This window comes from Teleopsis dalmanni, chromosome X, assembly GCF_002237135.1.
Source record: "Teleopsis dalmanni isolate 2A chromosome X, ASM223713v2, whole genome shotgun sequence".
Taxonomy (NCBI): domain Eukaryota; kingdom Metazoa; phylum Arthropoda; class Insecta; order Diptera; family Diopsidae; genus Teleopsis; species Teleopsis dalmanni.
In genome coordinates this window covers 82,190,291-82,217,935 of record NC_051848.1, presented here as the reverse complement: position 1 = coordinate 82,217,935, position 27,645 = coordinate 82,190,291, and the positions used below count along the sequence as shown (strand labels likewise).

Here is a 27,645-nt window from a genome sequence, read left to right as displayed (position 1 = left end):
TTAAGGGTTTTTCATCAAGATTTGTTTAAAAATTCATCCACAACAGCTGATTAAAATCTTTTTCAATGTTCAGTCGGTTTCAATGGATTTTATATATATCTCAAAAATGGGATTTAGTTAAGAATTAGGAATTTTATGCTTGGTATTGTAAATGTTTTGGTCAGCCAGTGTTATTGGATTAATCGATTTGTGCAAGAAACCAATATTTACAAGAAAATACTCACAGTTGTGGTTTCAGCTACTTCCAAAATATTACTTAAGTATGAAGATAATGATTCGTTGATTCTAGTATTTCTAAAATGGGTCAATGTGTCATGTAATCCTGTGTAAGTTATGAGATCCTGATCTCCTGTTAAATGATAAGTACCTTAAAGAACCAAAAGTTTTATTCACTCAGTTTAAGCTTTCTGGAGTTGCTATACTATAAAGTGGAAATATTCAGCTCACCATTCAAGTGTTCTCGGAAGGTTTCGTAGTTGGTTTCGAAACAATAAAACGGTGGTTCCAACATTGTTGAGTTATTATTTTGTGTAGTTGATGAAATTTCCACTTTACTTGTTGAACAATCAGTAGGAAGATCATCAGTTGTTGTTGGAGATAAGTCCATTATGATAGATGACTAATAAACATTAAGTATTCATGATAAAATCATTAACTCAGTTACTTCAATTCATTTTAAAGTAATTGATACGTAAACGGCTTTCTTACTTGAATATTATCAGATTAATGCGAAATGAAAGTAATAACAAAACTTGTATTTACTTCACGACACAATCGAGTTTCATATATCGAGATCAGTAATTGCGAGGCTACTAAAATTGATCAGCAACTTGAAATATACATATTATCTATCAACAGTATACTATATGTGTAAAAAATATATAAAATGTTGTAAATGCGAATAGTGAGTAAAGTTAAGGGATAAGTTAACAAGGTGTAGCTCAACATTTTACTCAAGTGGTTTATGTTAATTTTGTCAACGATGGATTTCGATGTGAACTTGAGCGTGATGTTAAGGATCGATAGAGTATTAAGGATTTTAATTGGGTTATTTAAAATAGTATTTTCTTACCAGTTCGTGCTTCGACATATACCATAAATTTTCAAGATTTATGTGCAACTTGTCATGTGGTTAGAATGACATGTCTAACAATATTTTAGTTCAAATAGAGATTATTGGTTTGATGAAGGCAAGTTAATTTTCACAGGTTATTTTCACGACCTACCTAATATAATTTATTTCTTATCAATGATTAACATAATTACGACTTATCACAATATTTACAATTTATATGTAAGATGTTAAATTAAAGTTTAAAAAAATTTTTTCACTTGTTAAGCTTCCGCGCTCCGAACTCAACTCAAAATTACTGATCAAGCTTCTGAGCTACAGTCACTTCCCACCTAACATATGTCGCCATAAAAAATATGTTAATATAGTAGTAATGGGTTTTGTAGTATTTATAATAATAAATCAAGTAAATAAATAAATAAAAATTTCCTGGGAAAGTTTTGAAATACATTTGACATATGTATGTCATTCCTTGATTTTGGCTGACGCAAGCATTGCCATTAATGTTTCAGGTTTCATTGGTCGTTAAAATTCTACTTTCAAGAAACGCACGTGGTTTCTTGCGTTTGAAGCAGATAATGAAGTATCGAATGAAACAACTGCAATTTTTAAACACCTTTTTTATTGATAAGAAATATGTTTTTTAATCATGTATTTTTTTGAACTTTAAGCATCTAAAAATTAAACAAAAATTAGAACACTACTTAATATATTCATTAACAGATATTAAGTTAATAGGTTTTTAATAATAAATGATAAATTCAATAACAAGAAGTTTAAGAGAAAACAGAAATTTACATCATCGGAAATAATTGACGGCACCCACAAAAACCTCACCGTGGAACTATCATTTCGCTTCATTCTTTTATAGCTGTAAGCTGTAAGGGTAGAAGGATAACTTAAGATGTGACTTCATTATAAAATTCATTACAGAATATGTATTATAGTTTCCAGAGCATTTGGCATAAATATGCAGCATCTTAGAATTCAGCATAATCTATATCCTTGGTTAGATGTCTCTGCACATTGTACTGTATCAATGATATGGCGAGAGAGAAGTGGTGCTAAGCAACTGGTCTGTGAGCATTATTAGTGTTTATTATTATTGTTAGTGTTTTCCAATTTTAATTATACGATTACTATTACAGCTTTTTGACTATCTGTATCTGTAATTTGTCTGTAATCTGTACTTGAGATAAATTTAAATATTTTCGCAAACTTATGATAGTAGTTTTTAAAACTTATCCCACTCTGATTGTTGCTGGTTTCATTGCAGTTTAGAGTGCATGCTCGTGAGTTCCTCCAGCGATGTGCCTTTACAAAAATCGCAAAGGCAAGAAACTTAGCACGTCTCAATCAACGCCCAGTCGATTAGTAGACAGCGCTAACTTATTTCACTGTATAAGATTCGGGAACGTCAACTTCATTTCTGCTCAACACAGAATCGGATCTCTTGATACTACGGAAGAAGTAAAGTCCCAATCAAGGTAACCTCGACATGAAGGTCGAGCTATTTTAAAATACATTTTCCAGTAATAGATTAAAAAAAAATTGAATTTTCAGAAAATTTTATTTAGCTTGAGAAGCATTTGGCGCCCATCTGCGAGTGGTGTCCGGTACATGATATTTCCCTCGCTACACTTGTAACGGCTAGTGCTAGCGTATCGTCAGCCTTTCCAAAATCGTCACAATAAATTTATGAATTTTGACCAAAATACTCAAAATTACATTTCCTTTTAAATTTCTTTTATTTATACTTCTTTATTAAGTATAGTTAATTAAGTTAATTAAGTATAATATATATAAGTATAATTACGTATATTATTATAAACAATGAAACAAACATGTAAACAAAAACAAAATATGTATGTTATTTAAAGAATTTATTTATAAAAGATAGAGATGTCCTAAATATAAATCCTTTGTGCGGGATTGCTTGACTTTCTTCGGTGGCTCTTGTGTTTCTGGTTTATCTATAGGGAATTACAACAGATATTGTCGACGTTAAATGACCTCTCGTATCTTGGTACTTCCATATAATTATTCCTTCGCTGAGTACTTCTGCTCAGTGAATGTTCTTTTTTCAAACTTAAATATCTTATATATAAAATTAACATTGTCAAAATGTTAGTTACCGTACTCCTCCGAAACGGCTTTACCGATTTTTACCAAATTTTATATGCGTATTCAGTAGGTCTGGGAATCGGCTACTATCTATTTTTCATACCGCTAAAGTGATTAGGGTGTCCCTATCCAGCAAAAATATCTTTATTGCTTTAACAAAAATTTTTTTATTTTTTTGACATAAATTTTTTTATATTTTTGAAAAAGAAAACTTGCTATGATATGAAAAGTTGTTGTCTATGAAAATACTGAATTCATAAAACTGCCCCCTAATTTCTGCACTATCGTTGATTCCCAAAATGCTCTCATTGACCGCGTATTTCCAGATGTACACATACAATACATAAATCATGGTGGCTGGCAGAAAGAGCCATTAGCAGCAAAAAAACGTGGACGTTGATGAATGAAACTTCAAGATAAAACAGACATTGCCAGGCGACTTAATATCATACAAATCGATCGATACAGTTTGTGATACCAACGAAGTTGTGAACTATCCAGCAGAGTTTTTAAACTCACTAGATTTGCCAGGCATGCCACCACACATTTTACGACTGAAAGTTGGGTCACCGATTATATTACTTCGGAATTTGAACCCACCACGGCTATGCAATAGTACACGATTGGTAATTAAAAAATTGATGAAAAACATTATCGAAGCCACCATTTTGAATGGCAAGTTCCAAAACGTAAAAGTTTTATTGCCACGAATTCCAATGATTCTCACAGACAAGCCAATTTAATTCAAACAAGTTCAATTTCCTATTAGATTGGCATTTGCAAAGACCATCAATAAGCCACAACGCCAAACGATGTCTGTTTGCGGTCTTATATATAAAATTTCCATGTCACAATGTTAGTTCCCGTACTCCTCCGAAACGGCTTTACCGATTTTTACCAAATTTTATATGCGTATTCAGTAGGTCTGAGAATCGGCTACTATCTATTTTTCATACCGCTAAAGTGATTAGGGTGTCCCTACCCAGCAAAAATATCCTTATTGCTTTAACAAAAAATTTTTTGTTTTTTTGACATAAATTTTGTTTATATAAAGATTTCACTAATGATACTATAACAAATACCGACGGATATCCAATATATCGTCGAAAAAATCCCGATTATGGGGAACAATGGCGGGTGGTGCCGTATTCGCCTCTGCTAAGCAAGACATACAATGCTCATATAAATGTTGAGTTTTGCAGTTCTGTGAAGAGCATCAAATATATAAGTATGTCCATAAAGGCAGTGATATGGCTGTGTTTAGAGTAGAAAATACTAATGTAAATGCTCCTCCAATGAACAAAAACGGTGAAATTACGTTCTACCAAATTGGTCGGTACATCAGCTCCAATGAAGCTGCTTGGCATATCTTCGGTTTTCTAATTCATGAACGGGATCCAGCAGCTGTTCAGTTAGCCGTCCATCTTGAAAACGGTCAGCGTGAATTTTTCACGACCGAGACAGTGATTGATCGTGGTACAAATCCACCTAAATCTACACTCACTGCATTTTTTGAATTGTGTAATAGTACGGATGATTTTGGTGCCTTTGCAAGAACATTACTCTATTCACAAGTACCACGCTATTTCACATGGGCTCAAACAAAAAAATGGATGCCCCGCAAGCAAGTTTCACCAGTTGATGAATGTCTCAATTTATTTAAATCGAACGCTTATTTACAGTTAATCCAAGACACACTGAGTGCTTTTATCTTCGACTGTTGTTGGTTTATGTTACTGGCGCATTATCATTATTATTATTTACAGTCAATCCAAGACAATTTAAATTTGAAGATACAACAGGTGTTGCCAGGGAACTTGGTATCATACAAATCTATTGATTTTAAATTAATAATTTAATAAATGAACTATAATAACTTAAAAATAATATTGTTTAGCGTTTGTTATTTTTATTTTCCTTTTCGTTCATAGCGCTCCATGCCTATGTCATGCATATACCACATACTTACACACTTATAATAAGTAAGTTACTTTTTGTCTACACTAGAATTTATCTAGAAACTAGAAATAATTTATAAGGCAAAACAACGTTTGTCGGGTTATCTAGTAAATATATAAAAAGATGTATTGTTTTATGAAAAATCTGTATTGTATTGATGTGTTTTAGTTCGTGTTGTTATTATCTTTAGTGCATGTTTATGTAGGTGAAAATTTCCATCCAGTTACACTACTGTTACAGTTTAACCCCGAAAGATTTCAAAAGGTTCATTCAGGGCTACAACAGTCACATAACATATTGAGATGTGAAATCATTGTAATTCTAAACTTAACAGTTTTTACAGGACTTAACTCTGTCTGTTTCCAAAGTTTTCAAGTAAGAGCCGGCTATTCTTTTTATTTAATACTACCTTACATAATCTTTGTATCATCTTTAAGTTTTCTATTAGAAAACTTTTATTTACACCATAAACTTCCCCAGGACTTTGAAATGGGATGGAGAGAAGGCTTTAGAAATAAATTTTTGCCTGTAAAACAAAGGAAATCAGTTTGAATTTTGACCTCCTTTGGTGTTACACCTATTCTTCTCTATGAATATTGAAAAGTGTATTTGAAATAATTTTTTAATCTCCAAAATGTACTTAATGGCCACTGGTTTGTCGTTGGGATCACTGATATAGCTGCCAATATTTTTAATGTTATGCAGCATTTAAAGTAAAACTTTTTAAGAAACATTATCGGTGGCGAATCTATAGCAGTTTCTGGAACAGTAAGATGCGTGTTATTATAATCTTTTATCAATAATTTAATTTAAATTGGTGTAGCTTATACAGCTTATCGTTCCATCCAATTCGATAGTCGTCGCCAACGCGTAAGGGACCATAGATCTTCCGAAGAATTTTTCTCTCGAATGCTCCAAACGCCTTCTCAACACTGTTGGTAATTGTCCAAGCCTCTGCACCATACAGCAGATCAAACATGATAAGACATTTGTAGAGCGTGATTTTTGTTTTTGTAAAAATACTGGATTAAAATATAAGCCAATTTGTTGTAATAAGTTAAAATTATTAAAACTTATTTTACCATTTGTTTAAAATTTAAATTTCAATTATTTTATAAAAATTATTTTGTAAAAATAATTAAAGTAAAGAAACACAATTTCAGTTTATGAAAATCGTTAGTTTATTTATCTTGAAAATCATTTATATAAATTGTTGAAAGAAATTTCACAGCAATTAGGCCAGATATATAAGAGATTAAATATTATTAAATATTTTTGAATTGTTTAAGTGTAAGGAATTTGCATTATTATTAAATGTACTACAAACTATAGACTCTGGAATTATGCTTACTATCTGTCTGTGCTTTGACAAATACTTTACAGTTTCAATTACATATTTTCAATCAATTTTGTGGACATATTTAAGGCAAACATATATGTAAAGCGTGCAGAATATTATTTCAAATATAATTAAGTAAAAATATATATATTTATAAACATGTAAATATATATATACATATATATATATTATAACTTATTCGTAATCTTGTGTGGTAAGTGCCTTTGTATTTTTAGTAAGAATGCGTCGCGTCATTTCTGATATTTTATATAAGATAATTTGCAATATTCAATAAATTTTTAATAACAAAATAAAGATAGTTTTTTACAAAAAGCAATTTGCATTACATATATGCTTTATTTATAGTATAATTATATTTCATATTAAATATTTTAAAGCAATAAATGTTTTTGTTTTTTAAAGTGCATTTAAACCAAAACTATTTATCCAAGTAAATAAAAAATTACAATTAAATAAAAAAAAATGTATCAACTAATTGTCATTTTGTGTTAAGAGCTCTTTGGTTTGGTTGGGTTGTCACTACAAAATGTGAATTTATATAATAAAATTATTTAATCTTTTTTCTATAATAATATTATATGCTATATAAATTAAACGAATTAATATAAAAAATCAAAACAAATAATTGAGCAACAAAATATTTGACCGAAAATATTACAATAATATTATAATTTTATATAAACTTTCGGAGAACAAGCAATATAAAAATTAATTATGAATAAAAAAAAAATTTAATTACTTAATTCATATTAAAATAATTAAAATAATATATTTTGGATTTAAAAAACCCAAAATTTTCAGCATATGCATTAGGCGGTGCTTTCCAAGTTACTACTGAGATACAGCAATATGTTGTAAGTGTTTATTTAAAAAAATAGGTTCATATTAATTTTATATTCATTTATAAATTATATATATTTTTGTGTATCATCAAACAAAAACTAAATATTATTGCTGAAGAGTTTCGAACATGATTTTCTACACAGTTCGGAATTTTTTGTATGTGATTATTACAAGTATTATCATCACTATGATGTCTATGAAATAGTTCCTTTAAGTTATAAAATCATTTAATTATAGAATATAATTCTTAGAAAAATTTGCAACATATTCGAGAGTAAAAATTTGTTAATTTCTTGTGTAATTTCAATTTTTAATTTAATTATGAAACGTTTAATATCGAAACGATTTTGCTATCAACAAATTAGAAAAACTTTAAATGTTTGCAATTAAGTAATTCAACAAAGACTTAATTTATAAGTCTTACTAACAAAATGTACAAATTATTTTACAGACATATATATGTATGTATGTATAATTTTTTAATAGGGGTTTAATTATATTTTTGGTAATTGGTATTGATATTTTAATGAATTCGAATCTCAAATATTTTAAAAAGTTTTTTATATTCACTTTGAAGTCATTTACAAATGACAGTAATCCATAAATTACTGTTTTATCTCTCGGATTAGTTAGATCTTATTAATATGCAAGAATTTAAATTCTCTTTATTAAATTAAAGTTGAAACTATTTGCAATAACACAAATGTTGTAGTACGCATCTTTTTTCAAAGGACATATACAATAAATTTTTACAGTGTATCATCAAATGCTTATGAGAATAATTGAACTTATAAATAAACAAAATGTCCTAGACCCTTTGCTGGATTATTATTAACAGCTTCACCGGCAACTGTAGTCATTAGAGCCAGGCCTGTTGCTTTCGCTAGGCATTTTGTAATAGTGTTTGGATTATTGTTGCCGTTGACGTCACTCATATTCACATTTTTGTTTACATCATCCATAATCATGGCCTGTTGTGTTGTGCGACCCATATAAACACTTTGTGGTCTAATACGAGTAGTTGTTGGACTTGATGATGTTGCAACTTTGGCTGGCATGGGCATTGTTGCTGTTGCCGCATCGAAACAACCGTTCAATTGTATGTCGAGCAATTTTTTATCATTGCCGAGCGATGAGAACGAATGCGATACTGTACGGATCTCACGTATATTATAAACCGGATTATACGTTGGTAAACGCATTTGCAGCAATTGTTTGCTTGCTGCAGTTGCTGTCGCTGTCGCTTTGGCTTGTCGCTGCCATTGCATCACTGCTGAATTTTTATGACAAAATTCGCAAGATTTGTAATTGTTGCGACATTTCATGCATTTGTCATGTAAAATATTTGTTGCTGCATTTACTGGTACAATGGACAAATGGGATGGTATGCGTCGCACTGTTGTTGAGCCCTCTGACGATGTGTCAGATGAACCAGATGTCGAGGAGGCACAATCTTCATCTTCATCACTAGCTGTTAAACTATGCAGATCATCCGAAAGAGATTCAATAGACATATCAAGTAAACTATTTGTGTCATCTAATGAGGACAAAGTGCTATTAGCATCAAATGACTTATTTGATGTGCTTGAAGTACTATAATTTTGAACTACGTCATTTAATGTAGGTAACAATTGGCGGCGACGTGCATAGTTCGGATTACGTCTCACGAGAAAATGGCATGATTCACCACGTTTCATGCGTTCGACTTGTGCGCGTAGTGGTATATCATCGGGATGCAATTTACGCTGGTACTCCTGACCAGGGCAAACCTAGAATGAAAAAAAAAACAGTAATTAATTGCTGTAACAGTAATTACTAATTTAAAAAAACTGTTATTTCGATTTGGAAATAAGGAATTGAAATATGGGAAGCCACCTGTAAGACAAATATAAATAATATTCCGAGACTGCAATCAAAAATCCTGCGAGCAATAGTATATGCTAGATAGTACATCACAAACGATGATATTCACAAAGACGTGAAAATCCCTACTATACATGATACAATTCAAAAAAGCAGTGCTATTCACAAATCTAAATTGCTGCACACAAACTTGGAAATGAGAAGACTGACCCTGCCTTGGAACCATGGTACAAAAAACGTATTAAAGATTAAATTAAGTTTAATTCTTTTCTTTACAAAAAAAAAAATAAAAATAATGATAGTTGTAATATTAATGGAATAATAAAAAAGACTAATGACTCTGAGTCTGAAAAAAATATTCACGAATAATTAAATAGAAGAAATATTTACAAAGATCTCTGATGATGGCTATTTCACAATACTGGTGTGACAGTTGTATGGTCTGCTAAAAATCTGGTTAATTAAAAGAATAAAATTTTGTTGTTGTATTGCTTTAATGTGTTATTATAACCCAATTGGGAATGGGGCTGCAATTGATCGCCGCGACAGAAGCCATTGGTCCTCGTGGCTTCGAGACGTAGACACGACTGCTCATGAAACCAGTACTCAGTCCAAACTTTTTTGACTTTAAATTAAATTTAAGTCAGAGAAAATATTTTTTTCTTAATTTTTAAACTACAATTCATTTAAAGTTTTTTATGTTCAGAAACTCATATTTCAAGAAATATCAAAAATAATTAAAAATAAAAACACAGGAAAGTGCTAGAAAATTTTAATATTGCTGTTGTTATAATAATAATCCGCAAGGAAGATGTGGATGTGAAGATGAGATCATTTGGAAGATATTTACTAAAGAGAATCTTGCGTATAGGTACAGGAATCTTATTATATCAATAAGGATGTGCTGAAAATCGATCGATTTCAGTTTGGTAGTACTGTTGGGCTATTGTTATACGGAATAAAATATCGATTGAGGAATATAATACATTATGAATAAATGCGTTAATGCGTGTTAAAGGACTGTTTAACTTAGACTTGTCTCAATTTGAGCTAGGGCAGTTATGTTTCGTTAGAGTCGTGAAGTTATAGTTATGGTTTGTTGATAAAATGCAATAGAGTACAACTAACGTAATAAGTACCAAAAAAGTTATAAATAAGATTTTTATTTTAGTACTGATTAAAGCAAATTTCATATTTTCAATTATCTGAAAGTATTACCTGAGTGACTGTATTTACAGCTACAAATTATTACAAAATGAATTCATTAAAATAATTTTTATATGCAACACATGGGACTGTTTGGGTTTAACATTCATAGTAAATATCTGATTTCGAGCCTATTTTTAATTATCAGTAGCGTGGAGATAGGAAGTAACATGGGAAAGGTTTAAGAAACAAAGGACACCATAATCATCCAACATTTAGCAGGTTATTAATTTAAAATTTAGTAGAAAACGTTACGTCTATATATGTACTATATGTCTTATTCTCATCGTTTGAAAACAAAGAAACATATTAATTTTAAGAAAAAAATGTATAAAATGTTAAATGTATTATTTTCACGATTTGAAAAATAATATAAACTATAATGAAATCTTATATTAAAATTATGAAAAACTCAGATTCCCATAAGGTGACTCTTCATAATCCAGAACACTTATTAAACTCACCTCATATATGGAAAACTGTTCAACAGGTTCCATAGAATTATAGCATGACAATAGTAATTGCAATAGTTCATCAGACGTAGTCTCTTCCGAAATGACCAGTGATTTATATTGCGATGTTGGTTGCAAGGCTGATGTATGTACACGTATTAGTCCTCCTGGTTTTAGTTGTAAACAAAATCTGTACCGAAAGAGATTTTAGTATTAAAATTATTTTAAAAGAATTTCAATTTATTTTTTTCACAACTAACCTAGATTCGCCCTTTGGATGACAAGCTTGTAGTATGGCTGGCCTAGTATCTTCGTCTAATACCAGTGTGTTTTTTACATTCGCGCGACGTACCAAAACTTCCATTGTTAGATAAAATAAACGTGGATCACGATGACGCATTTTTAATCTATTTTGGAGAAGTAATAACAAAAAATGTGGCTTAAACTTTTATAAATAGAGGTTTTTTTTTTAATTAATTTACCTTCTCAATAACTGTGTTATAACCTCTTTACTTGTGGTGTCCCATTGTATACCCAACGTTTTATACTCTATATCAATTTTAAGGCAATTGGTAAATATTTTGATTGTTGTCTGGAAGAAATTAAAAAATTATAACTTTATAGTAATTAAGTGTTACATACTACAAAAATAGTTTAATATATATATACCTATATTATTTATAGATATATACACATATATTATGTACAAATAGATTGTTTTTTAGCATAAATAACTCATAATGATTTTTAATATTTATAACATACAAATAATGTTATTGAAATCAAAAATTCACAAAATCATATGTAAAAATCACATATCACAAATCATATGATATGAATAATACAATTGGTGATCGCAAATAGTATTGAGGCATTTGTGTCAAAAACCTGACATGACTGATCCCCCCGACATATGTATGTTATATATATTCTAAATTGAAATAATAGTAGTAGTTTTAGCTTTATTTTACTTCATTTTAAACATGTATTAGATATAAATTTATAACAACTATATTATATATATAAAGCTTACAGCTATGGCATATTCGCCGTCTAAATTGAAGTAATGTAACTATATACATTCATAAGGTTTACAAAGTTTTTTATTGTCATAACTGTGCTCCGCTTTTTAGACTGGCTTTTAAGATTTGGTGTTTTAATTTGACGAGTGACTCCATAACGATACACGTCACTTTTGGAGCCATATTTCAATAGAAATAAATATTAACTGAAAGTAGTGTATAGATTGCTGGAAGATTTTCGAGTGATCATTCACGAAACACGTTTATTAAAAGTTAGTATAATAAGGTATATGGAATAATAATAATATTATAATTAACAATAATTTTAATTCAATTCAATAAATTAATAATAACAATTTAATATTGACAATATATTCAATAGTTATTATTATTATCTATCTATTTATATCGCTGAAGAGAGTGTGTTTTAGTCCGTAGACTACATATTAATGTTAGGAAGTCGGGCACACCATTCCGACAACGCTCGGTTTGACGGTACATAAAACATTGCACCTCCTCACCACAACAAGAAAATAAAAAATATTATTTATTTACTCAGAATACCATCAATTTTTCAATACATATTTCAGATTTTTCAGACAAGCATCACTCTTCGGAGAACTATTGCTCTACAACCAAACTTTGCATCAATTTTTAGTATAATTTATCTTTCTTGGATTGACAAAAGTTGTCTGATAATGAGTGTCCACTCAATGAGATATTGCACTGCATAAATATTATTTATTATTAGTCAACTTCTGCCCATTCAGGACAAGTGATATCTAAGATAAGATAAGATAAATGATGTGATATATACACATACATATATATTATATACCAATTGTAGTGATTTTAAAATTTTTATTTTCACACATTTCAATTTAAATCTTTAGTTTTGTATGTATTTTTAATATATAGGTAGATAGATTTCGATATATATTTATAAATATATAGATTTTATATTTATATTTAACAAAATATTCAATCTAAATATGAACTATATAAAGAGTATACTTAATAAAATTTTCAACCTGAATATATAGTACATATTTCATATATTTATAGGGTATATATATAGTTATATATATGTTGTATATATTAACTAATTTGGCGTTATATAGAGCTAAATATGCTCTATATATTCTTATTTAATATAAAAAAAGTTTGAGAACTTATAATTAATTTTGTCAATCTATACCCCAAGTATAGATATTTTTTTGTTGACATATATAGAAAGTTATTCTATTTTTAGTTGACTCACTTGTGGCAATTGTTCGTTTAAGCTGGAATAGCTGGAAGCACGTGAGGGTGTACGCTGCAAATCCGCTGGTGGCTCTGGGCTACCACACATTGAAGAAGCGCACGATGTGGTTGAACGCAGCGAAATTGAATCTGAACGATTGCGTAGTGGCGAGATTTGTACGTGTTTGAGCATCTGTAAAAGATGATAAGAAAAGAGGATGAGTATAATTACAGAAATATCTTACTTAAATAAAATAAAAACTTAAAAAACTTAAAACAGTCAAGTTCAATACGAAATATAAATTTACTTAAAATTAATTTTAAGTTGGAATTTTGTTGTGCTAAGAACGCTATACTAAAATATTATAAACCTTTCAGCTAAGAGCAAGTATCGACGATTGTTGATGAGGGGCATAATAAATGCACTTATTTTCGTGTACACGTACTTTATGGATGAAGCATGATTCGTTTGCCGGAATTGTAGCATTTGTGACCCTTTCATTGCTACTTCGATTCATCAGTGTTTTTTATAGTAAAACTTTTTTTATAATAAATTTTTGAGATATATTTGGGTTCGTTTTTTTAGTTCATACATGTACATGTATTTTAATGGCAGCATCACATCAAGCGGTTGCATTGTTCCAAGCAATTGAATATGATGTTCAAAATAAAAGAGAATTTAAATTGAAGAAGAAATTTCCGGTTTATTCAATCAAATATGCACGGAGCCAACAATATATATAAATACTTGTCCTCATACACTGGCAATCGCATATAGCCTCACATACTTATGAGTACGCAAATCTATTAAAATTACATGCATAAGTACGTACTTACGCAGTGTAACGCATCGGTTTTAACGTTGGTGATATATGGAATGACTGCCTGCATTGATTTCCGAATTGAAAACTGGGGAGCGCATTTCAGAAAAAAGATAATATTTTAATGAAGGAAGAATAGCAGGAAAAATTCGGTTCCTTTTAATTTTGTTTTTGGTGTGGTGTCTGCTTTTTATGTAAAAACATTAAATTGTAGTAACATAAAAAATAGTTCCTCGTTCCGCCACATGTGCTGTTTCTGGCAGTGCTGCCATTCAAGCTTGCCGCCCTTTGTATTACATGCTGCTTGCTTGGTTTGGCTTGGCTTGACTGGTACAATAGTAGCACGAGCGGCAAAGGCGAAAGGTATCGACCATTGTTCCATAGGTAAAATTATAACTCTGCTGGAACATAGAACAGAAGCTGTGATGGAAAATTTTCGTAGTCAAAACATGAATACCGGAATACCTGTAGCAGTATGCAAAAACTATTGAAAACATAAAAATATATTAAAAAAGTCGGTTAAGTCTGTAAAGTCAGTTTCAGATTGGCAAGCATTCAACCGAAGATTTTTAATGAAAATTCGTTGAAATTCGTTGAAATAAAGTAACAAATTTGTGAGCTTCTCAAAAAATAATGATTACGTGAAATTAATGACTGCAAGCGCAGAGTACTCATACCGACGGGTGTGTCAACAATATGCATGTGCGTTAGTGCTTCCACTGTTATCAGTTGCACTAACAGATCGGTAAGCAGTTTTAAGTGATTGAATACAGCAATTTCCTGCAACAAGAGGGCGCTGCGTGTCTACTCTTTAAGGTGCACAGCTACTCATACGGTAAATATGCATTTCAAACCACATGAACTGCATGGATCGAAGCGGAAGTGCAGTCAGATATGTGTGTGCATGTGTTGAGATGAGCTTGAAGTTTATGTTACTGGAAAAATTCTATTGAATTCGGTGTATTGTTGAAGGAGCACATACACAGTACAATTTGCTTAGATACATTGAATGCGAAAATAATTTACTTGCTACTCAAGTAAGTATGTGTACGTTTTCTTAATCAGAGCACGTAGTGCAGCTTCACATCATGTAGCGATTTTGGCATGCCAATATTGGGATTCAATATATTATACAAATTTATTTGCGGTAGTAACAAATATTATTGACATTTGAATTTTGTTTTTGGGGAACTGGTGAACTCCTTCAAATTTGCTAAAAATTTCTATATAACAGAAATTCTATATATCGATGTGTGATGTTTTAAAGTCTGTTATCTAAATTTAGATAATTATATTACAAATTTATTTAGACAATACACAAAGAGTTTCATTTAAAGTGCAATAACTTCTTTGATTGGTTCAAGAAACTCGTTTCTTGGAAGTGGAAGTGGGTTTATTCAATTCGGGGATTTCATTTATTTTTTCTTAAGTATACATTGTATTTAGGAGTTTTCACGCTAATTCACAGTTTAAATTTAGCAGAGTTCAAAAATTCAAAAAAACACGCAATTAAGCTAATATTTAATGGATATTTAACGATATCTCCACCAAGAGAACTTACTTGCTAATTAAGAGAATCAAGAGAAAGTAACACAAAATATTTTAATAAATATTAAGAAATGCATAAAGAGAAGCAGATGACATATGCCGACCACTGTACTACTATATATGTATATTCCTGCCTTATTGTAATGCGCAAACCAACAGGCTACCCTACTTAGCACTATCTAATCTCAGAGTAATCACTAACCGGACGGGACGGTACGCAGATCTTAGACTAGTCATTGAATAAGCTTATGAAGCTTATGAGGAATACACAAATTAATCAGTGAGATGGGTGGGAGTCTGCAGAAACCCCACAGCCATCATAGAGTAAAAGTGCCAAGATGCACTAACTCGGAAAAGGTTCAACATAAGATAAGACAATATGTTTGTGTTGAGGCCCTATGCTCCACAAGGAGATGAAGGAATTAAGAATATATTTGTGTTTTTCGGCACAAAAATGGCTATTGAACAGAGTGCTGATGTTAAAGAGTAGGTTCTATCTAACCAATGCATGTAATAGCCAATAAACGTATACGTATACAAATACCTATTTAGGTAGTGTCCTCTCTACAAACACATATTTTTAGAAAGTGCTGTTTACTTTGGATTTCATCTTATACTACAGTATTTCTGTGTGGTAGGCATAAGAATGAGTATCACAAAGTTAGCTGATTTGATTTTATGATGACTTTAGACTAATTTTGATTTTTATTTTTTTATAATTATAAGAAAATTTGACCAAATAACCTCCAAAAACACACTATTAAAGATAGCTGATGCTAAAGAGTAGGTGCTATCTAACCTATGCATATATCTGCCAATAAATGTCCTCTCTACAAACACATATTTTTAGAAAGTGCTGCTTAGTTTGAATTTTATCTTATAATTAGAACAAAAAATTACTATTTATTTATAATAAAGCTCTCAGTGAGTCATATTTATTCACTTTTTTTTGTATTCAATAATAACTTTCATTCTGTGAGGACAAGAAACTGTATTTAGGAAATCAGAAAATATTTCTGTAAAAACAAAAAATTGATGGCTAATTTAAAAGGTCAGTGTAGCTTATTAATTAATATACTTAATTCAGAGTTGCTAAGATTTGTGTTGTCTGAATGAATCGATTAAACAAATTCTTCTTGCATTATTTTATAAAATTTTTTATTCATTAATAAATGCTATTTTTTAATCAAGTTTTTTAGTATTTATTCAGCAAATTTGTGAATTTTAATTTGTGAATTTTAATTTGTTAATTTTGATAATGACAAACTTTTGTACGCGGTGTATTGAGCTTTAAACATTTTCATAATATTTTTAATTTCTCAATCAAAACTCTTCAACCGACACCCTTGTTAAAAGGATACTCCACTTGGGTGGAAAATTTTTTAAAACGAAATGTTTTCCCATAATTTTTCGTAAGAACTTCATTTCTTTAGGCTGGGCACTGCGCTTGAACGGACAAGAGCTGGCTTCCGATAAATGTCCATGTCCACTCAACAGAGTTTGCACTGTATTTCATATTTCCACTAAACAGAAATTGACTTTTCAACTTTCAATTCGCAAAGTTGACCATCCGCACAAAAAGCCATTTGCGACTGTAAAAAAAGTATACGGGTAGATGGAGAAGATGAAGCAAAATTAAGAATTCAGTGCAAATTACTGAAAATAATGAAAAAACGAAACTTGCAAGTTAATTTAAATTAAAATTTTATATAAAATTACAGATGAAAATGGAAGATAAGACAAAAAAATGTATTACGAAAAATTGTACGGAAAAAAAAAGTAAGGTATGAAAAGTATAAAAAGTATGTAGCATAAAAAAATTAATTAAACTGAAAATATTCCCACAGCATTGCATTAATTAATTTAATCACCTTTTGCCATTTTACGAGTGTGAATCTCGAGCACAAGTACTCATCGGCATAGACTGACGTATTCATAGACCCATCGACAATAGTTTAAGTTGCCTTTCAATTCGAAAGTAGTTGAGTAACTGAAATTTACGTGCCAAAAGGTACTTTTATTTGCTGGTAATTAAGTGATCTACTTACAATTTTTGTGCATAGTTGCATTTTGAATATTTTTTTTTCTTATTTTTTTTGCTTTTGAAGGTAATTATCACGCCGCTGCACTATTAATAAATCAAAATCTTTAGAAAAAAACTCATTCAGCTGAGAAAAATGTTCATTTCAAGCATTAATTGCAAACGTAAGAAATGTTTTACATGAATTTTAGCGAATGTGATAAATCAGAAGATAAAAAAATGAACCTCGAAACAGGAGCAACAATTGAGTCTTGGAATTTTTTACACATTTCTTATATGCACGCTTGCTGCATGTATTCTATTTAATGCAGCTTAAGCCCTTAACAAACATTAACTTTAGCACACTCACAGATAGTCACAACATACGAGATACAAAGCATAATATGTGTACTTTCATGTAAGCATATGTAGAGCAGTTGCTTATGCCCGTACAGTAGATAGATTCTCCCTACGTCTTCAGGGTTTATAGTTTTTGCTGTCTATCCATATGTTTAACTGTCTGGCATTGTGTTTAAGGGTTTATATGTACAAATTACATATAAATTAAAAAAATATACATATTTTTAAGATATTTTTTTGGTTCTTTTGCAGCTATATTGCCAGACTAATTAATCGTGTGAAACGGTTATAATTGCAGTTATTGTATTTGTAAATATGTACGCTCTTACGTAGCTAAGTGCACTTACAATGTAGTCCTCGCAGAAGACTGTGTGTCTGCTAGCGTGTGGGCATGAGTAGTAAGTGAGAGAATTTGGTTTTGCTAGAATTATTGTCAGCGAAGACAATGCATGCATAACTTGGGTGGGAACTCTTATCTTATTGGTCTCAAAAAACAAAAAAAAAATTGTGTAAAAGACCGACGAAACTATATTAAAATTGTAAAAAATTTACATAGGCTTGGGTAAACAGTAAAAATAATGGATTTCATGCTTGTATTACTTTTGCATGCTTGCGATAAGAGCGCAGTAGAAAGGAGTGTACCCGTATTGAAGAATTAAGCAGTACAAGTAAAAAGAAGAAGCACAGATTCAAAAAATTATATTTTTTTCCCCATAAAACCATTCTTTTATTTTCACAGGCATTTTTTTAATTATGTGCTTGATAAACGTTTCTGAATCCCTTGATATGTAGCAACTGTTGTAGATTTGAAGTTTCTTGCAACTAAAATTGAAAGTAAAATATAAGAATGAGAGAAAAAAAGTCTCATTCTTACCCAAAAGTGGTGTTAAGAATTTGTGCATTGCAAAATAAAATTAATAAAAACAATTGAATTCAGGACATTCAGTAGGAAACAAATATCTAAGCGTAAGAGGAAAACACCGAATAAATAAGACATATATCAACGTAAGCTATTGAAACAACAGCCGATATGAAAACCACCGTACATGCCATATCCAAAACTAAATGCATACTCCGCGCTCGATAACTAGCTTCACTCGTCGGGACTCAGTTCGCAATGACGAGGTATCGGACATAATTAAATGGAGTAGACGATGATGGAAAAAGTAGAATATGCATGTTCAAACAATGGAAAATCAGCGGCTGACCAAGACTGCAATGGTAGAGAGAGATCACCCGATCGACCACAGAAACATTTGATTTATCATAATTTTACATAAATATATCCAATTCAATTGTTGTAACAAAACAGAATTTAATCCAATAATAGAGACGAAGAATTCATGAGAGAACTTGAACAAATCAAATACTTTATACAAAAACTTTATAAAGAAAAGATTGTTAGGTTTTCATGTTATGGAGTATATAATATACTATATTATATAAAAATCAATTTATTTCAAATAGACACGTGACGTGGGTCTTTACAATGCCGTCATCGGCGCTCAAAATATGTTTTTGTTATCGGTACAATTAACTAGCAACCCAAAAAAGACCTAACACAGCTGTTTTTTTTTGGATACAAAGTGAAAAAATCAAAACTTGAATAACTTATATGAAGTGTACTTTTCAATTTGGAACATCATCGTCTAATGGTATGTTGAAAAGCATTTTCACTTAGACTCATCGAGCTTCTTTGACATATACTTACCATATATGGATTTCGTATAAAAATTGAAACATTTGCTGCATATATGTCGAATTTAACTGATTGAGATCCAGATCTTGATGGATTAATCCTTGTTCAAAGCTATGCTGGATGAAAAAGGTGCTTTTTTGTGATTTAAATTTTAAGTTGGTAACACTATTTCCAGTTGATGTAATTTTATCAATCAACAGAAGATATATATTCAGTATGTTTTGCGGTTTTAAATAAATTGACTTTGGTTTATTGCATGGGTTCGTGTAAAAAGTACCTACCAGAAAGTTACTGTCAACGAAGACTGCTATAAATTAATTAATTAAATTAACTAATTAAATAGTTTTATTGCATTAAACATTCTATTAGCGCATATTTTATAAAATTGACCTATGAATTGACGCACATGATCCAGAGATTTTAACCCTCTAGAGTATATTTTATGTAGATATGTGTACTTTGGTACGGTGATATCACTATTATTTTTAAATACGACAGAGTTACTTCTGATATATGACTTTTACACTTTTAATATCGGTTTTTCAGATTGCGTTTTTTTCGATATCTGCTCAAAATCGTATTCGAACATTAGCGGCATATACTGATCCTTTCATTAAAATCATTTTTAAGGATATTCAAGAATATCCAAGTACGGCTTTGGATCAGTTCGTTAAGGTCCGCTGATTCTGAGCTTCACATTTGGCAGGACCCGAGTTCGATTCCTGGTACTTGCAGTCTCAAAAATAACTATTTACGAATAATCAAATACAAGAATTATTTCCAAGACCACTGATGATGGGTATTTAGCAATACTCGAAACAGCTGTACGGGCAGCCAAAATTTAATTAATTAAAATAGTATAAAATAATTTTTGTTGCTGTAGTTCACTACTGTTTGAAAAACCTCTTCATAAATTTTTAAATAATTTATTTCCTGTTAAAAATCAAACCTCTCAAAAAACACCTCTTATGTGTGTACTAAAAAACAGAGTAAGAGAAATAGCACTCTAAGAATCTGTGATTGGTTTACTTTAATTAGCTACCTAACCGCCTCAAAAGCAGTTGAAATTCTAAAAATTTAACTATAGATATTATGTAAACTGATTACAATCACGAATGATATATACTTCCATCACTGAATAATCGTCTTCTTAAATTTAAAAGATTTGTTTTCACTTCATGAAAGGTACAGATTCAAGGTTTATGGGTTCATGCTAAAGAGTTCTCATTAAAATATCGACAACAATTCAATTCAATCTATATTGCAAGTATTCGAGGTAATGAAAATTAATTTTATTTATATATATATATTTGGTACAGTTTTATTAGACCTAAGTAGTTGTAAGCAGTAGGAAACATCTATGAGGTCACAGCATCATGCTATAATTTCACCTTATTTTCTTGCTTCATTTCATTAAGGAGAAAAAATAGAAGTAAAATATGCTCTAATTCAAATGAAAAAGACTGTATATGATGTACTCTGTTTTTCAAATTTTATAGTTCTGGAAAGTGCTGTGAAATCGGATTTATCTGAAGTTTTCATTACGTTCAATCATGAGTGCACAAGCATATGAAGGTAGGATGTTTAAAATTTTGTATTTCATTTATTTTAAGGAAAAGTTTGCTGATAATAAAGTTCTTTCTGACGTATAGTTGATGTTTTGTTAAGCAAGGATCACACACTTATGATAACAATATAATATGTATGTAAATTTGCAATTATGTATGTAATAATAACAAACCTCAACTACGTTTTTAAAATTATTTCACATTTTAATTATTTTTTGAAAAATTTTACTAAATTTTGAAAGTTTAACTATGAACTTTAGTAATTTGCTGCTATTCTTAGTATGTAATTAGTATCCTTGACTTTAAAGTGGCAGAGTAATTAAAAACAGTATCCCGACGTTTAATTACACATTTACTTGACTTAAGTGCAACTAAAATTGCATATACATAATGTGTTTTAAAAATATTATACCACAAAATTCAGCCCCTCGCTCTGCATCACTCTTAAATCATCGCACATTGGAGTCTCGTACACTTTTGAAACATTTCAGTAAATTTTTTTCATAAGTAAACTCATAAATAAAACATTTTGTTATAAGTGCAATCTGCACATAAATGCAATTTTGTAAAAGAAAATCTTATCCTTGCGATTTTATGCTTAAGCACAAATTTATACCTTAAAGCGTTTGTATACCGGATGCAAATTTTAATTACGAAAAGCATCGCATCCGGCGCACGCCAATTGAATGAAGACGATCCAAAATGTTACTAATCCAAAATGTTGTGTGTTCTGTTACTGTACGCATACGGGATGTATACATACGGTTGGATGAATGGATGGATGAAGTTGTAGTAAAATCACGTATACAATATAAATAGTTAAGATTAAATTTAATTTTTTGAAAAGCTGTTAATTCTTCTTAAAATGATTTAAGAACTTTCCAAATCAAGCATATTACCTTTCAAGATAATATTAAGCGTTTGTGAAAGATTTTTAGTATTTTTGATAACAGATATTTTTATGAAACTATAAATATATGTATGTTTTGACGGAGAAAGCATACAAAAGATAAACATTGAACATAATAGTGTTTAAAAGCTTACTGATTATATCGATTCCATATTCGAATAGAAAAAATGCTTGCATAGCATTTCTTAATATTTCACCACCATTTATACATATGTTGATCCTGTTTTTCGAGTAAGCGCAACTGGGCACTTTTACTCTTTGATAGCTGGGGGTATACGCGACACACCCATAAAGTAATGCTGGTCTAATTATCTGGCTATAGATCAGTTTTCTATTCTTCACACTAAGGTTTTTGTGTTTGAAAAGTGGTTGTACGCATTGCAGTGTTTTAGCGCAACTGCTTCTTTTGACTTGTATATGCTTATGCCAAGTAAATCGCTTATCAAACGTGATACCTAAGTATTTAATGCTATCCTCCCAATTAATCAGGATGTCACCAACTCTTACTCTCGATGGATGTTGCCTGTGTTTACGTGTAATAAACAAGGCTTTAAAATAAAAACTACTATTTTGATTAACATTTATATTTTTATCCTACTACTACCTACTACTTATTCTTCTAGCAAAAAGATGGACAAATCGAACCTCTGTAAAAGTTATCTAAAAAGCCATGGAGCATGTTTCATATTAACGGTACACAATGCGTAAACCCGCCCAATTTTTAACATAACTATGAACCAAACCATTGTTGCTTTGTGATTGAACCATATTATATTATACTCGTATGTAAGACACTGATTTGAAAAACTCGAATACTAATTTCATATCGACCTATTGGAACAGTTTAGAGCAATGAAATATAGAAATAGTGTTTTATTTGCAAAAAATGCATGAATTGTTAGATTAATGTACTTTACGGATAATAATATCCCAAGTGAACAATAGCAACGACCATTCTCATCTCACCATTTACCTCAACACTAATATTTGATTGACTTGTTTTCGATTTGCAGTATAATACTAAGCTGGGAGCAGCTCGGGGCAGAATACTAAGCTGATATTAGAAGGCATTCTAAACTTCATACAAAAAGCTATATTGTCTTCTGTTCAGTAACGAACCACTGCTAACATAAAAAATCACAGTGTTTGTTTGACTTCAATGAGAATCCAGGACTACCATATATTGACTTTTATACTATGCTATGCTAAACGGCTTTCACAACAGTTCAAATATTTATAAGTAACTCCATATCCATTTTTTTTTACTAAATTAACTCATTTTTAGGAGTACCTGTTTTATTTACTTTCTAAAAATTAGAGTGCAATTAGTTCAAACTTTAATCAAATAAAATCTTGACTAATTTTAGAACTTTGCTATATAAACATATACCAATAATCTGCACTACTACAACTGCACTATTTTTCACAATCAGTGTGGGGTGGGAAAAATAAACCACATTTTCAACGTTCAGAAGTCGTACTTGTATTTTGTGCAAACGTATCTATCTGTATATATATATATCTATATATATATGTTATAAAATAATAGTATCTACTCACGTGTAATGTGTAACATGGCTAAAAGCGTAAGGAATGTAAATTTAGTAGAAAACTTTAAATTTTATGTGTTTGCAGGAATTGGCGTTGCCATGTTGAATACCAAAAAAAAAACAGGACACCGAACATGTTAAAAAAAGACCATGGGGAATGTTTTTTGCAAATGGCAGCATTAAGAAAGTTAAAGTTAAAGTTGTGCCATGGAAAATTGCAGAACTCGACTCCAAAATTTCCTATGGCTGGATCTCGTTTGTTGTGTGTTGTATGCAAGTGAAAATGACGCATGCAATTTAGCGGAAAGTAATAAATATATCAGCAGAAGATAAAATATTTAAAGCAAACTGTAATAAATTAGTAGGCGAAACGCTACAGTTGATCAGGCAACGCTCCGACTAGAAATATGTAATGTGCTGTGAAGAAATAAAATTTGGTGGTGCTAATATGTAAAGCTTAAAAGTTTTTATGTTTTGCAATTAAATGAAATTAGAAAAGTTGCTATAAGCGAATGAGTTTTTTCACAAAACATTATATTACAACATACATGGATTAAATTGAAGCAGATAAGTAACAAACGCAGTTGAAATACTTATAGAAAACTCTTCAAGCTGCTAGCTTTTAGCTTATATCTAGTTATAAGTTTGTATTGAATTATCACTTATATCATATATATCAGGGCTATCCAAAGAACGGTCTGCGGCCAGCATGTGGTTCGCGACTAATGTTTGTGCGACCCGCGGCATGTTTTTAATCTACTACAATTTCGCAAATTTTCTTTTGGTTTACTGGTAAAATTATATTATTTTATTTTTACTGTTTACCAAATGTATGAATTTAATTTGATAAATTAAGAAAACTAAATTTAACATTACAACCGTATTTATAATGTTATAATATATTTATAATAACAGCTATGAATGTATGTATTTGTGTCTGCGGCCCTCCAATCTGTATAGAAATTATTCTTGGCCCGCGATCGCATCTGGTCTGGACAGCTCTGATATATACTATGCGTATTCTTTAAAACTAAAAATTTTTTATTAAATAATTTTTTAAGTAAAATTTATATCAAACACTCTAATGCATAGATTTAATGAGGCCATTTAAGGCCATTAAAGCTGACAAGAAGAGGACGCATATTCAGACAATTTTATACATGAATTTCTTGAACTATTCCACTATACCAAAAATAAATAAAATTGATTTATGCTATGTCAGTGACCTTTCTGCACCCATTTGTTAACTAATTTTTTTATTAAAATTAGTGTGACTTGAATCACACAAACATATCTTTATGAACGCAATGTTAAAATTTCACAACATTTTCTTCTGTATTTTTTAAAGCTTTAATAATTTTATTTCCTTTTCTTTAATAAAATTTTTGATGGTTTTTATTCTATGCTATTTTGTATAGCTAAGTTATGTATAGCTAATTTCATGAGCTATACCGCTACATTAACATAGTAAAGCTCATAAAGACCTAGCAGCTTCGCTAGCTTGATCATCATAGGTGTTTGATTCGGTGGAAAACACGACAGGAAACGTCCACTTCTTCGGTGGAAGGACCAGGTATCCAACGATTTGGGGGCGCTCAGTACTACCAACTGGCGAAGACTACTCGATGCGGCCAAGGACGACTCATGTCTGTAATGGCCAACTAAGTAAGTAAGTAACTAAGTGTAGCTAATTTCATACGGCAAATAAATAAAATTATGAACATAATTAAAAATAACCTATGTATTCGACTATTTTTTTATAGTTATATTTATTTATTTTTTTTTTTATAAATAACTGCTTTTAAATGAGTTATAAGGATGGGCAAAAAATAATCGGCGCTTTTATTGCTTTTATTTTAATTTTGAGTATAATGAATATATTATATATTTTAATAACATTGATATGGTTAGCTGCATTATGCATTCAATCCAGTTAAATAATTCATTTTAATTTATAGCTAATTTTTTATTTTGTATTTGAATTTATTATTTTTTATTTTATTTACCTTTAATTTGACGGTTTTTGTTTTTTTTGTGTATAATACTATTTATTTATATACTATTTATAATAACCTTAAAATTTTATTTAATATTTTTATTTTATTTTTTTAAATAAATCCAAATTACTATTATGTTAATATTTCAAAATAATCAGTAGGGAAATCAGTTGATTTATCTGAGTTCTTATGTAAAAGTAAAAAGGATTTTGAGATAAAAATTTAAAGCAGTTTAAAACTTTGTGAATTGCCTATAAACACATAGAAACTTTTTTTTGGTATGAATCCTTTGACGTCATTTTAGGACTTAAATTTTATGTTAATACTTCGCTGTACTTAAATTTTGTTTATAGAAGTTTATTTTACTTTTTTTTTGACAAATTATTAAATCAGCAGCTCGATTAGCAAAGTTTTGTTATTGTTAACGTCAAACATTGTATTCTAGACGAATACAAATCTGAAAAATGTAATACAATTTCTTTTATTATTTGTTGGCGGCTTTGTTAATGGCCTTTGTAACCTTTTTGTGCCCCTTTTTATCGTGATTTCTTTTATATATTAAAATACATATATATATATAAAATGTAATGCAATTTCGTACAAAAATTTCATACAAAAGAAATTCATTGTTAAAACTTAAATTGTTGAGGCTAAAATGAGACTAAAGTGTCCTTGTCGTAAAATTGAAAAGAATTTTCTTGAGCTTTCCGATTTAATTTTAAAGTTGCACAAGTTTAGGTGTGACTATATTTTCAATGGATGTCAAGGGATAAATAAATATGTAGGCGTGTAGAGCATGGTAAAGTCTTTAGCTTCTCTAAGATTGTTGCTGTTAGGATTTATCTAAGTAGTGCAGCTATTCCGTGAGCACATATCTTCAGTAATTTCTGCTATGGAAATTATTTTATGAACACGTTTTCTCAGCGAGTTGTATTCTAAGTTAAAACTATTTGAGACAGTACGCTAGAGTACTTTTACTCTTTATTAACTCGAAGCATCTTCAAAACTCCTCCTTACGCCTTGACTGGATTATTATTTATGTCTTCATCAGACTAAGCAATAATTTACCTCAGATCTGCATACCTCCTCCAGGAGCTTGTTAACCGCTTTGAGATTCAATAGCGTGGTCTTACTAAGTCTGTCAGTTTTCGCAAATAATTTCAGGGTTCTATCATTTAGGTATTTTTTGATCGGATCAATCTTAAGGTCCCTGAGGATGTCATTCGTCTTCTTTTCATAAACCTATTTTATAAACCGCTAATAATCTAATTCTTACAGGTTCCGATTTTAAGGAAAGGCTTCTAATTTTGTAAGTACTGTTAACAATTATTATAAGATAATATATTAATAAATTATCATTGTTACAGTGTATATGAGTTTTTTCTTTTTTCTTAAAAATACGAAATTGGCAATATCGATGTGGCAGTCTACATAACATGCATTTTCGTCATAGCACGGAAGAGCCAATTTTTCCGTGTCCGTGACACTCTACATAACATGGCTCTTAAGTTCTCAAATATTCCTGTCAAATATATAATCTACATTCAAACTAGCTATAGCTAACTAATTAACTAACTAACTAAATTTTTTGTTGTTGTCTTTTCCGTTCTCTTCGAACCTTTCTTACTTTTAAATAGTTTCTTTTCGTCATAAGATGCGTCACTTTCGCCAAAAAAAATAACATTAAATAATACACTACTTTTCAAATAATAATATAAAATTGTGTTTATATAAGAAGGTTCTTTTAAGAGAACACAGACGTGTTCAAAAACTCTTTCCAATTAAAAGAGCTGTCCATTTAAACACAGTAATTGTGAAAAAGATAAAAACGGTGTTATAACAATATTACAAGATTAAAAGAGGTGTGATATAGGTGAGCTTCAGTTTTTTAACAGAGGCTTCACTGAACAAAGTTTTGCCATACATTTTATCAATTTTTTTAAGCATTCTTATTGTGGCCTGACTTAATCTTTAGCTGCTATAGGAAAACAAGAACTTGAACTTCTCATTTCAGCTTAAGCATAAATGA

The 27,645-nt window shown here is 30.3% G+C and overlaps 2 protein-coding genes across 2 annotated transcripts in view; both read right to left on the bottom strand.

The window, feature by feature from the left end:
* Positions 1–206: 206 nt before the first annotated feature.
* LOC119688609 lies at positions 207–613 on the bottom strand. The gene is made up of 2 exons (XM_038103282.1): positions 448–613; positions 207–367 (listed from the first exon to the last, which is right to left on the bottom strand). The coding sequence occupies exons 1-2, from the start codon at positions 605–607 to the stop codon at positions 207–209; spliced, it is 321 nt and encodes a 106-aa protein (XP_037959210.1). The 5' UTR covers positions 608–613.
* Positions 614–7,963: 7,350 nt separating this feature from the next.
* LOC119689456 overlaps positions 7,964–27,645 on the bottom strand; it is a 102,925-nt gene continuing 83,243 nt past the window's right edge. Inside the window, exons 2-6 of the mRNA XM_038104292.1 lie at positions 13,163–13,336; positions 11,362–11,471; positions 11,140–11,286; positions 10,892–11,069; positions 7,964–9,127 (exon numbers count right to left, since the gene is read on the bottom strand). Of these exons, the coding sequence (XP_037960220.1) occupies positions 8,147–9,127; positions 10,892–11,069; positions 11,140–11,286; positions 11,362–11,471; positions 13,163–13,336 (1,590 nt within the window). The 3' untranslated portion in view covers positions 7,964–8,146. The remainder of the gene's footprint in view (positions 9,128–10,891; positions 11,070–11,139; positions 11,287–11,361; positions 11,472–13,162; positions 13,337–27,645) is intronic.

What these genes read in the sequence shown, in the direction of transcription:
- LOC119688609 (XM_038103282.1), bottom strand. Translation starts at nt 607, where the DNA reads ATGGACTTATCTCCAACAACAACTGATGATCTTCCTACTGATTGTTCA. An exon ending in CTTCCGAGAACACTTGAATG is followed by an intron (nt 368 to 447) that starts GTGAGCTGAATA and finishes TGGTTCTTTAAG; the next exon opens with GTACTTATCATTTAACAGGA.